We start from the raw sequence: 13158 nt of genomic DNA, 5'->3' as shown, positions 1-13158 counted from the left end.
CTTTTCACCCAAGATTTATCAAATTGGGACAGGCCCACCTGGAGGACGGAGCCCCAGTGGGTTTTCCTAAAGTTTGGGGCCCAGGTTCCTTGTCCAGAATCAGGCCCTATATTTCAGTACATGAACCACTGAGGAGGCGAAACTTAACTGTTAGCTGTCCCTTAAGAAGGTCTGGGCTTTCCTCGCTGCTTCCACCAGTTGAGAGAATGCTTCTCCCAGTTCCTGCCTCCTGGCCTGATGGCTTCCATTCTTTGAGACAAAACTTTCTCTCCTTAAGCGTGTCAGCTTGAAGTGGTCCCTTGTCCTCTCACACCCTTACTGCCTCTGCCATCAGAACACCCATTTGGGGACATTTATCATTGCCCTAAATTACAGCATTAACCTATTTTGCAATATCACTTCCATTTTTATGCAGTGACTTCAGCTTCCTTATATGCTTAGGGCAGAAACCTCTGGAAGGTGGTTTTAGATGCCCACAGATCCCAACTTGTTCCTTCTTTTTGGCAGGAAACCTCTCCAATTTATGGCTTGGTATCAGTCATGTCCACTTCCTAAGGATTCCACAGAGGGAGTTGATGTCCACCCTTGCACACTGGAAGCTTTGGACACACTGAAACGGCACTTCCAAACGTCACTACTGACTTTGACTACCATCTTCTGACGCCTGGCTTCTCTTCTGACCTCTCTACCTGCTCCCTCTCTGAACAGTCCCTCTTGCCTCTCTGCTCTGTTCCCTGCGGTCCTCACCAGAAATGAGGGCTGTGTTCACATGCAGTCATTGGACTTCCTGACTACAATCTCTTGTCCTAGCACACCTATGACCTGATGGGCACGATGAACCCAAATCTCAACATCTCTCTCCCTTTGCTTAATTCTGAGAGAAATATTCCCTGACAATGAGACTGCCAGTGTCCAGAGAGCACATGAAGGGGTCCACTGTCCCGTGAAAAGTGAAGAGGGAGAGGCCCACCTGCAGCTCTCCTCTGCTATTTTAACAGCTCACCCAAAGGCTATATTTTTCTGCACTGAAGGCACAGGCCAAAATTCCAGGGAGACTGGAAGGCATTCCTACTCAGATGGAAATAAACAAACAAAAAAAGGCAGTGGAGGGATTCATACTTACGTTGAAAGCTCCCAGAAGAAACAGTGTGGGTTGTAGCCCGACGGAAAATATCAACCGGAGAATCGTAGAAGCGATTAAGGCCCGGATGCCATGGGGCTTGGGGAGGGCGATGACGATGGCCAGAGAGATGAGCATGGCCGTCCACAGCAGCCCCGACCAGTGCGGTTCCAGGGTCCCTGCAACCAGGAGGCAGGGCTCTCAGAGATCAGGGCTTTCCCCTCACAGAGGGGACACACCTGAGCGGGTTCAGTGACAATTTCTTCAAGCACCTCTCTGGCCTGCCTTGGCCCAACCCTGACCTCCAGTTTTCTGCCCCCGACATGACCAGTCACATGCATGTTGTCTTACCTCTAAGCCTTTGACGTCTTCCTTCTACCTGGGAAATTCTCTCCCTTTCCTATTCACCTGAGGTCTTAGCTTAGATGTCACCTCTTCCAGGGGGCTTCCCAGGTGGCACAAGAGGTAAAGAACCCACCTGCCAATGCAGGGGACATAAAGAGACGTGGGTTCGATCCCTGTGTTGGGAAGATCCCCTGGAGAAGGACATGGCAACCCTTTCCAGTATTCTTGCCTGTAGAATCTCCACAGACAGAGGAGCCTGGCAGGCTACAGTCCATGGGGTAGCGAAGAGTTGGACATGACTGAAGTGACTTAGCACGCACGTACGCGTGCATCTCTGACAGGAAGCCTCCCCCATCCCCTTTCTCCTCACAAAATTGGCTAGGTGCTCCTTCTGTCTCTGACCCTCAGTATCCCTGCTCAGCCCTGTGGGATACTGTTTTCTAGCAGTCAGTGCCCCCTCTTCCAAGCCCCATCCGCACTGGACTCCAGTCTCCTGAAGGGAAGCACTGAGTACCCAGCAGGCATCCATCAGATGGGTCTGTTCCATAAGCAAAACTCATCCATGTGTCACACTTTACTCTTCAGGGAGGCGAACTGGGAGAACAGACTTCTAATTTCTATTAAAAGTATGCAAAGGAAAATCGCAGGTCCCCTGCCCGCATCAGATTTCTTCAAGGGAAGGAGGAAAGCAACTTCCGTATCATTAGCATCATCCTACAATTAGATTATCCTTGTAGTCAAAGAGCTTATACCAGTTTCTGTCATCTCTTGCTATTGCAAGTTCTATTTAGAGTGTCCCACGAGACGGCTCAGTTATATAACATGAGCCAACAGGGCTAAAAATAAGGTTCTGTAAAACACTCATTAAAAAAAAAACACCCCTATTTCAAATGCTGTCACATTTTGAGTTTCCTTCAGATGTAAACAAGCAGCACTACATGATTAAGGCTGCTTATATAAAGGAGTTTCACTTCTCCAGAGCTGCCTGGATGGCAGCACCGCCTGGGAAAGCAACATCCTTGCAGGTCCCAGGCTCTCCCACCAGCCTGTGGGTTGCCCTAGTTCCTTTTGTCCACACCTGCCAAGACTCACCTTCTCTCTCAGAACTGTCCCCAGACCCCAGCCACCTGCCTCTTCCCTTGTGATATCTTCCGAAAGGAGAATCTGATCAGGGATGGGCACTGAAAGGCAGAAGATTTCCAGAAATGCAGGAAGAAGTGGGTCCTAGGGTCAGGTGTGTCCCTTCCTGTGCATTTAACAATTGTTAGATATGGTAGGTATCAAGCCCTTCATTTGGATGATCATTTATTTTCTCCTCTTGGGACTCTATGAGGGTACTATGCTGCTGTTGCTAAGTTGCTTCAGTCGTGTCCGACTCTGTGTGACCCCATAGACGGCAGCCCACCAGACTCCTCTGTCCCGGGGGTTCTCCAGGCAAGAACACTGGAGTGGGTTGCCATTTCCTTCTCCAATGCATTAAAGTGAAAAGTGAAAAGTCAAGTCACTCAGTCGTGTCCGACTCTTAGCGACCCCATGGACTGCAGCCTACCAGGCTCCTCCATCCATGGGATTTTCCAGGCAAAATTACCAGAGTGGGTCACTAGTGCCTTCTCCAGAGGGTATTATGATCACCTCCAATTTACCACAGAGAAAATGGAGTTTTGGGTTATGTATCTCACCTAAGGTGAAACAGAATCTACCACGAAGATACACGCTACCAGAGTTGATGGTCCCTAACCATCAATTAAAAAAAAAAAAAATCCATCCATTTTAAGTGCATGACTATGGGCAGTTTATACAGTCATCTAACCACATGTAACTGCTAACACAATTGAGACATAAACATCGTATCACACACTAAGAGGTTTCCTTGCGCCTTTGGCAGCTGACGCCTTGCCCCATCTCCACTCCTAGGCAACTCCTGATTTGCTTTCTACCACTGTAGCTTTGCATTTTCCAGAATTGCATAAAAACTGGAAAAATAATATTAGTAGGCAGTTTTTAAAAATTCTTTCACTTAGCAAAATTTTTAAGGTTCATTCATGTTATTGTGTATATTAATAGCTTCTTCTTTCTATTGCTGAGTAGTGGTCCATAACATGGCTGTGTCATCATTTATTTATCCACTGAACAATTAATGGATACTGGGGTTGTTTCCAGATTATGACGAAAGATGCTACTGGGAAACTTCAAGTACAAGTTCTGGGGTGGGGATATGTTTTCATTTCTCTTAGACAAAAATATGGAAATAGATCTGAGAACCCTAAGGATATATTTAACTTCAGAAGACCTAACCATACTATTTTCCAAACTGATGCTACCATTTCCCCTTCTCATCACTAAGAGTGGGAGCTGCACTGTTCCAGATCATCACCAGTGCTTGGTATTGTCAGTCATTCTAATTTTAGCCATTCTAGTAGGTTTCTCATAACATATCTAGGTGGTTTTCATTTGCATTTTTCTAATAACTACTGATGTTGAATATCTTTTTATGTTCTTATTGACTATTCATATATCCTTTTTTTGTGTGTGAAATATCTGATCAAATCTTTTACCCATTATTTTAAATGGGAAGTCTTTTTACTATTGGGTTATAAGAGTTTTTCCTATAGGCTAGATATAAGCCTTTTGTCTGACATGTTTTTTAAGTGTTTTTGCCCAGCTTGTGGCTTACCTTTCATTTTCTTAAGCATAATCATCATCTTAAACTGCCTCTTTACATCTCAGTATAATAAATGTGACCAGTACAACACATGTACCCAAATCCTGAAAGAGACAATATAAAAAATCTGCGGTCTTCCCACTAAAAAAGCAGAGTTAAAAATTAATGCTAGATATGTAAAATAAATAGCTAGTGGGAAGCTGCTGTATAATACAGGGAGCTTGGTGCTCTGTGATGACCTAGGCATGGGTAATGGAATTGGGGAAGTAGGAGGGAGGCTCAAGAGGAAGGGGATTTATTTACATATGGCTGATTCACGATGTTGTACAGCAGAAATTAACACAACATTGTAAAGCAGTTATACTCCAATTTAAAAATTATTAGAAAAAAATTAATGTTAGATTCCAAGGAAACAATTATAGAAAGATTTCTTTGAAACAGTTGGAGAAACACGAATAGAGATAGGCATGCATTGGAGAAGGAAATGGCAACCCACTCCAGCGTTCTTGCCTGGAGAATCCCAGGGACGGGGGAGCCTGGTGGGCTGCTGTCTATGGGCTCGCACAGAGTCGGACACGACTGAAGTGACTTAGCAGCAGCAGCAGCAGCATTACATGATTTATTGTTAGTTCTTTTTAGATATGAGAATGCTATGGTGATTATACACATTTAAAAATATTCTCTGAAGTTAAGAGATGCACAGTGAAACAAGATGTCTAGACTTCTTTAAAATCTTGCAGAAAATACAGTAGGAGTATAAATGAAACAAAACAGGCAAAATGTTGTTAAAGATGGGCTGATGGGTATGTGGCAGTTTATTATACTCTTCTTTCCACTTGTGTACAGATTTGAAAATTTCAACAGTAAGAAAGTTTAAAAAGTAGTACTTTATGGGCTTTAATCACCATGGCATGCTTACAAATTCAGTAAGAATTCTGAAGCTGCCAAATTTTCATGCTTTTTAAAGACTGTGTGACTCTCAGTTCTCAACCAAAGGGGGAAAAAACTTTTGAAAAGGAGCTTTTAAGGCCACAGTGTCCTCGGCAGCCACAAGCCTTTCAAGTCAGAGAGCCACACTGGCATAAAGGTCAGTAAACTCCTGCAGGAGGGACATTTTGGAAACCCTAGTTTCAGGATTCAACAAGAACAAATATTTCTCTTAAAAAAATACTTCCAGGTAATCAATCAGATTTTGTCTAGATAGGGCTGAAACAACCTTCTTCCTGAAGATGGTCAACACTGAGTATAGATGTCCCCAGAATATGTTTAAAAGGAAAAAAAATTCCTCTGAGTGAGTTGATGTGTTTGAGGGGGATTTCTGTCACTGTATAATGGAAAGGACTTCCTGACGTCAGATCAATCTCCTTCTCTCAAAGGACATCTAATTATATTTTCTGTTGAGTGCATTGGCACAAAGTTCTAAAGCCCACACTGCCAAAACAGGAAGCCTAGATTTCTACAGATCCAGGGTCAATGCCACCTTGAGTGCTACACTGTAAAGCCAGAAGGACCTTTAATAATCATCCAGTAGGTCTTGAACTTGCACGGGCAACAAACAGGATGCTCCAGAGATCCTGACTGGGTCAGCAATTATTTTCTCCTGACCACTACGGGGATTTCCAAATCCATACCTTGGTGTCACAACTACTGGCTCAACCTAAGCACTGCTTAATAGGGAGGATAAGGAGGATGAACTGAAGTGGTTTGCCCAGAGTCATGTGGGAGGTGAGTGTTTGGGCCAGGCCTGGACACCAAGTCCAGACTCTGTAGGTCTAGCTGTTGCATTGAATGAGGCTTATCACAGAAGACGAGGGAGCTATCAATGAACTGTCCCCAGACAGCGGCCTCAAAACTGCCATAAGTGACCAGTGATGAAAATGGCCAAGGTACAGAACAACAATCAGTTTTAAATAGTTTTTAAAAAAGTGCAGGGGGGAAATGAAGACACACCCAAAGTACTAGTTGAAGAATCTGCTGTGATGTGATAGCCCTTGGAGGTGAGAAGAGGGCTCCATTCCCTCCACCTGAGCTCTTGGCTGAACACTTCACACTCTTACCTCTGCTAACTGGCAGCCCAGCACAGGCAGACACCCCCCAGGAGAACACCCTGCAGCGCTGTGGACCTGGCTAACTTTTCCAACAGGGACACCATGAATCCTGACATGGTCCATTTTAAAGGAAAATACCCCTTGGGCTTGTGTTTAAGTACTGCCTTGCAGGGAAAACATCACTCCAGTGAAGCCTTCCACATGGCTTCAGGCTCAACTGAAAAGGTAATGCCTCAAATGAGTAAGTTGGACATACCACAGAACACACGGTTACTTTTAAATTGGACCTTAAATTTACTTCAGTCATGCACACATCTGCATTATTAAACTCCAGAGCAGAGCCTGCTCTGGATTTACCTCTGTGCTGGTTTTTTTTTTTTTTTTGGTTTTTATTCTCTTACTTTTTGGGCTCTTCATCCCGTTGTGTTTTACAGAAGGTAGCTACTGCCAGGTTGCGAAATACATGGTGGAGGTGATCTGCCAAAAAGCTCTGATGAAAAATTGAGCTGAAAAGTCAGCCTCCCAGGAGGCTGTCGCAGGTGTCAGAAAAGGGGGTCATGAAAGTTTAAAAGAAGGGGAGCCCCCAGAACTCCCCATTTACAACTCCCAGTTGTAAATGTCTCCAGAAGGCTGTGAAGCAAACTGAGGAGCCCCAAACAGAAAAATGCTATTTCTGAGTGGTTTGCCTTTCCTCAGTAAAATGTGTAGAATGTGCACACAGATGACCAGAAGGAGATGGGGGAAGGAAATCTATGAAGACCATGGACAGCATGTCTCATTATGCGAATAACAACACGCAGCTCTTAATTGACTAAAAAGGCAAGGATGTCTCGTCTAAAGTCATTCATGCCCTGCCTCCCATTACCTCTTGCCAGGAAAAAAAGAAAACAATTAAATTCCAGAGATTATTTTTTACAAATTCTATAGTCTGAAATCAATGCCACAAGTATGGCATAGGAAAAAAAATCTACTGGACTGAGCATCAAAGTTATCTATATTCATTCTAGGATTAGCTCAGCTGCTAAGGGGCTGTGTGTCTTTGGCTAAATCTCTCAGCTTCCCTGATACATAGTTTCCTGACATACAAAACAAGGAGGTTAAGATGATCTCTTACTGTTTTAATATATTGCTTCTCCTCTTTCTTTCCTGAGAAAGAAATATGGATAAACAGTTTATATGATTTCAAATTAAGTTGGAAAATAAACTCACAGTGTATTACCTCACACCAGTCAGAATAGCCATCACCAAAAAATCTACAAACAGTAAGCACTGTAGAGGATGTGGAGAAAAGGGAACCCTCCTACACTGCTGGTGGCAATGTCAACTGACACAGCCCTTAGGGAGAAGAGCATGGAGGTTTCTTAAGACTAGAAATACATCTTCCATATGGCCCAGCAACCCCTACTGGGCATATGCCCTGAGAAAGCCATAACTGAAAAAGACGCATGTGCCCCAATGTTCACAGCAGCACTATTTACAATAGCCAGGACATATAATCAACCTAGATGTTCATCGGCAGATGAATGGATAAAGACGTTGTCGTATACATACACAATGGAATATTCCTTAGCCATACAAAAGAACGAATCTGAGTCAGTTCTAGTGAGGTGGCTGAACCCAGAGCCTGTTATACAAAGTGAAGTGAGTCAGAGAAAAACAGATACAGTGTACTAATGCATATGTAGGGAATCTAGAAAAACAGTATTATTGATGAACCTAGTTGCAGGAAAGGAATGGAGTCGAAGATGTAGAGAAGGGCATCGTGGACACAGTGGCGGAAGGAGTCAGTGGGATGAATGGAGAAAGCAGCATCAACCTATATACATTATCAAGTGTAAGATGGATAGCTGCTGAGGGGTTGCTGGGTAGCACACAGAGCCGAGTCTGGTTCTCTGCGACGACCTGAAGGGATGACAATGCAGAGGGAAGGAAGGTGCCAGAGGGAGAGGATGTATGTCTAATTATGGCTGATTCACGTTGCTTGTGGCAGAAACCAACACAACATTGCAAAAGTTAAAACACAAAAAACAAGCAAAAAATAAACACGTGGTAAAAGCTACTCTCTCATCGTGTCTGAAAATGGGGAACTAGGATTCCATCAATTGCACCAGTACTACCAGGGATCCCATTTAAGACGCAAGTCATAGCCATCCTGCTGTTTCTAGAAGTTTCCTTGAAATTAAAGACATGGGCAGTACCTCCTCGGACTCCTTTAAATGGGTAGAAAAACGCCACAAGCAGGTTCATCAGGACGGCCAGGTTGAATGAAATGCTACTCCAGAAAGACATGTTGCGGGCACACCAGTACAGGACAGGCTGGGCTGTGAAAACAAAGACGGAACCCCATGAGGTTCGAGACTGTGAGCCAGAACGCTGGGAATTCCACAGGCCCCTCCTCCCGCTCTGCCCCTACAAGCCCACTTTTGTTCCCAGTTTTCACCAAACATTAAAAATGGTCACTTGTTTTCAAGCTGACTCATAAGCTCAGAACGACATCAGATGGGTTTGTTTTTGTTGGGAGTCCTTACTGGAACAGAAGATGAATTGGGGGACGAGGAAGAGAAGAAAGGGGAAAAGCTGGAGCATCTAAAAACCCCACATGCCCCCATCAGCACCACAGTTATGGAATCTGGGGGGTTATCCAGGGTTCATGTGCCAAGTCCTCAGTTCCCCCCTGGGGCCCTGGGACTGGAGGAGATGCCCAAGGAGACTGGAGAATTCAATGAGCCTTTGAAAACTGGTGGGGGGGACACAGCATTCAGAGTCAGCCCAGCTGGGCCCCAGGCTAGGAGTGTTAACACTTCTACACTCCTTCCCTGCTTGAAATTCTTCACCAACTCACTGATGCCTGAAAGCAAGACAACAGCCCCTTTCCCATCACCAAGTCATCCACCATCTTCCTGAAGAAGAACCAGAAATGGGAGCTCTCCCTGGATGGTCAGCAGCCAAGCTCCATTTCTAAAGGCTGCAGTAGAGAAAGGGTGGGGCCCCAAAGCCCTCCCAAGGGGCAGGAGACCCTTGAGGCAGTTATTGTTCAGTTGCTCAGTCATGTCCAACTCCTTGCGGCCCCATGGATGGCAGCATGCCAGGCCTCCGTGTGGCTCACTATTTCCCAAAGTTTGCCCAAACTCATTGAGTCAGTGATGTCATCCAACCATCTCATCCTCTGTTGTCCTCTTCTCCTCTTGCCTTCAATCTTTTCCAGCATCAGGCTCTTTTCCAGGGAGTTGACTCTTTGCATCAGGTGGCCAAAGTATCGGAGCTTCAGCATCAGTCCTTCCAATGAATATTCAGGGTTGATTTCCTTTAGGATTGACTGGGTTGATCTGCTTGCCATCCAAGGGACTCTAGAGTCTTCTCTAGCACCACAGTTTGAAAGCATCAGGTCTCAAGTGGTGCTGCTATCTTGTCCCATTGTTACTGACAGCTGACACCACACTTGGCTGCATCTCAGCTGCAGACAAGCTGGTGGCCACACTGTGTGTACGTGGTGCTTCCTTTTCCTCTGAATTCTTCGGTGGTGCCTTACACTTAGGATGATGCTTAAGAATAGATATGGGGGGAATAATTTCCATCTCCATGCCAGAGGCAAAGTTTCCAGAAGATAGGCTCATTCAACATAATTCTCCTCTAAAGGGAAGCGTGGAGTAGGTGAAAATGGATGTCTAGCGTGTTATTTCTTTTTCCCAATAAAGTCACCGTTTCACTCTAGGACAGCAGCCAGTGACAAATCCGAAGACTCTATAACGATGCCTATAGCAGTAACCAAGCCGTCATAAACTTCTAGCCAAAATAAAGTTATGGCACAATCACACAGAGCCCTGGATAATTTAATAACTGCTCATTTACATGCTCGCACTTGGTAAGAGGCCATGTTTCCAAACCGTTGAGTTTTGGAGCCATAAGCAGCATCTGGTTTAACATCTCTCATTTGATAAATGAGGGAAACTGAGGCCCAGCCGAGGATGGAAGCTGTGGCAATCTCATCCCCTCAGCTCAGAGACCCTTGGGCTCAGTGACAAGGACAGAGTTAAGGGGCTCATGTCACCCTTTAGTAGAGGAGCCGACCAGTAATCAGTCAACCTGATTTCCCGGAGTTTATTTTATAAGCTATTAATAATTGCTGAAGCAAATTTAAGATGAGAAACCACTTGCTCTGGAGACAATAACTGTTGGTGTTTTTTCTGGGACTGAAGCCCATTCCTGATCTGAATACGAAAACTCTGAACATCACAGAAGAAACAATGGCAAGGATGGCCAAGGGCTGACTGATGGGAACACGGGAATTTACAACATCCTCTCCCCATCAGTGTATGGGTAACAGACTAATAAGAAGTGAAAAGACAAAAAGGCAGGAAACGGCAGAGATCAGTGAGGTTAAGCCAGGATTCTCTTCAGGGGGAGCTCTCAACCTGAACCAAGTCTAAGAATAGCCACTGTTTGAGGCTTTAACATGACTGTAATAAATGCTCCTCAACTCTGGCATATAGTTTTCACAAGTCTGACTTTTATAAGGCTAACACCGTACTTTAATTGTGGTGTCACTCTGAATATGAACAAATATTCGACCCTTCGAGTCAAGTGGGAATCTACTCAGGTGCAAGAAGACAGGGTCCCATGATCCTAGAAGGGCAGGTGATCCAAGTACCTGCACCCAGGGCATCTCCTGCTAACCCTCTTATCCTAGTTTGTCTTCTTTCTAAGGAACTGGGCTTGCTGAGGACACAGACTCCATGTGCATATACAGCAATGGAATTTCCCACTCTATTCCAATGAATGTAAAAACCATGAGGGTGGAAGACAGGGAAGCCTGGTGCGTTGCAGTCCACGGGGTGGCAAAGAGTCAGACAGGACCGAGTGCCTGAACGGCAAGACACCACGTAACACTGAGTAACAAAGTGCTGGCCTTTGCAGCTCTGCCTCAATTTCCTTTCACTACCTTCTAGCTTTCTTAGCCCAGAGTTTTCTCATCCCTGGGGCCAGGAGAAGATATCAGAGAGGCACAGTGGATGGAGGATGTGAATGCACACAAGAGTGTGTGTGTGTGTGTCTGTGTGTGTCTTTTGAGTAAAGCAGGGAAGAAGGTTTCAAGAGAGTGTAGGAACTAAGTATCTTAATACTTGCAGAAGAAAAGATGAAGCAACACGTGTCTCAGACACACCTCCCTGTGTATCTGAGCCCCAGCTACAGACTCTCCAAGGCATAGATGATTCCCGGAGACACTTTCAGCAAAAGGTAAAGCAGCTTCATAGACAAGCCAGAGAACTCTTTTCTGCAGACACATCAGAAGAGAAATAAGCTACTTAGAGGGGAAAATGTATTTCATTTTAATTGCACTTCTAATGAGTACATTTCTCCTCTTCCTAAATATGCAAATCATGTTTAATTCAGTTATTACTTTCAATTTTTCTCTTACCAGCAGAGCTATGAGGCCAATTAAAATCTCTCAGTTGACAACTATAGCTGTGTTTAAGCTTCACTGAAACAAAAACTGCTTTTGAAACAAAGACAGACCAAATAAGAGAAGGTATTAGCTACAAAGCAATAGAAATCTTGGAATGACGAGCTGGCCATTTCTTGACCAATCAATCCGTTGGGCAGTCTTAATTCCCCACTTTATAGGGGAGGGCCTAGAAGAGGTTCAGTCACCTGCCCAGGTCACAAAGCCAGTGGGTGATGGAAGGAGAATGAATTCAGAGATCCCATCTCTTGCAGCTGAGGTCTTCCTACTCTGCCAGGCTGAAGAACACATCTCAGAAAGAGGGATGACAAGGTATCTCACCTCATCATAAAAGGTGAAAATCTTTCTTTCAATTCTTAAGCCCCCTGGAGAGCCTATTTTCTATACCTATTGGATGACACAATTCAGACAGAATGAATATATCTGAACAGTCTTAGTATCAGTACTTAGTAGACCTATATATTGGGCTTTCCTTGTGGCTCACAGGTTAACGGGTCTGCCTGCACTTAGTAGACCTATATATTTGGAGAAGGCGATGGCACCCCACTCCAGTACTCTTGCCTGGAAAATCCCATGGATGGAGGAGCCTGGTGGGCTTCAGTCCATGGGGTCGTGAAGAGTTAGAAAGGGTAAAATCATTTTAAAAAATTCACATGTTTATGGTTGTGCTGAGTCTTCGTTGCTGCACATGGGCTTTCTCTACTTGCGGCAAGTGGGGGCTACTCTTTGTGGTGGCTTCTCTTGTTGCAGGTTTCAGAAGCTTGCGACTGAACAGCATCTGGCTGTTTTAGCAGCAGGTCACAGGCTCTGGGCACTCAAGTTTCAGCACTTGTGGCACGTGGGCTCGGAAATTGTGGCCTGCAGGCTCTAGAGCGTGGACTCAGTAGCTGTGGCACGTGGGCGTAGATGCTCCGCACATGTGGAATCGTCCCAGACCAGGGATCCACGCATGTCCCCTGCATTGCCAGATAGATTCCTATCCAACACACCGCCAGGGAAGTCCAAAACCACTGTTTCAATAACTATCATGGAGGTCTGGATGAACCAAACCATGAATTCGGGATCATCACCTAAAATTGGAATCATGGACTATTTCAATGAAGAGCAAAATCAACAAATAAGAGGAAGTTCCCTTCTATTGAACGCCATAGCTGAGAAGACAAGCATACATATAGGGTCTCTGTCAACCTTTTTTGGGTATTTCTTATCTGACTGCATGAGCACGGTGCTGCGAGGATGTTCAACACAACTCACAATGCTTGAGCTATAGGAGCTTGGATGGAGCCCACGGTGGCTACAAGAACATACTGATAGTGGGGCCACCTGTCCACAAAGCCTTATGAGGTCCACACCATGGAGGACACGCATGCTGCTCTGTTAAAGGTGAGCTAGACACCTCGCGTGGGGCTGGGTGACAAATGAGCTGGTTCAGCAAAACATATGACCGTGCTTTAAAGTGCTGGTCGATGAGGTGTCCCTTAGAGATGAGAGAGAATGGAGTAGGGGTGGGGTGAGACCAGCG

At 45.1% G+C, this 13158-nt stretch overlaps 1 protein-coding gene across 1 annotated transcript in view; it reads right to left on the bottom strand.

Annotated features, from left to right (window-relative positions):
* Positions 1-13158, bottom strand: part of ITPR1 (inositol 1,4,5-trisphosphate receptor type 1) — a 322601-nt gene that overhangs the window by 45301 nt on the left and 264142 nt on the right. The window contains exons 51-52 of the mRNA XM_052638520.1: positions 8374-8496; positions 1124-1299 (exon numbers count right to left, since the gene is read on the bottom strand). Of these exons, the coding sequence (XP_052494480.1) occupies positions 1124-1299; positions 8374-8496 (299 nt within the window). The remainder of the gene's footprint in view (positions 1-1123; positions 1300-8373; positions 8497-13158) is intronic.

Source organism: Budorcas taxicolor, chromosome 1 (assembly GCF_023091745.1).
Source record: "Budorcas taxicolor isolate Tak-1 chromosome 1, Takin1.1, whole genome shotgun sequence".
Lineage (NCBI taxonomy): Eukaryota > Metazoa > Chordata > Mammalia > Artiodactyla > Bovidae > Budorcas > Budorcas taxicolor.
The sequence above is the reverse complement of the archived record's forward strand: the minus strand, read 5'-3'. Positions and strand labels throughout refer to the sequence as shown.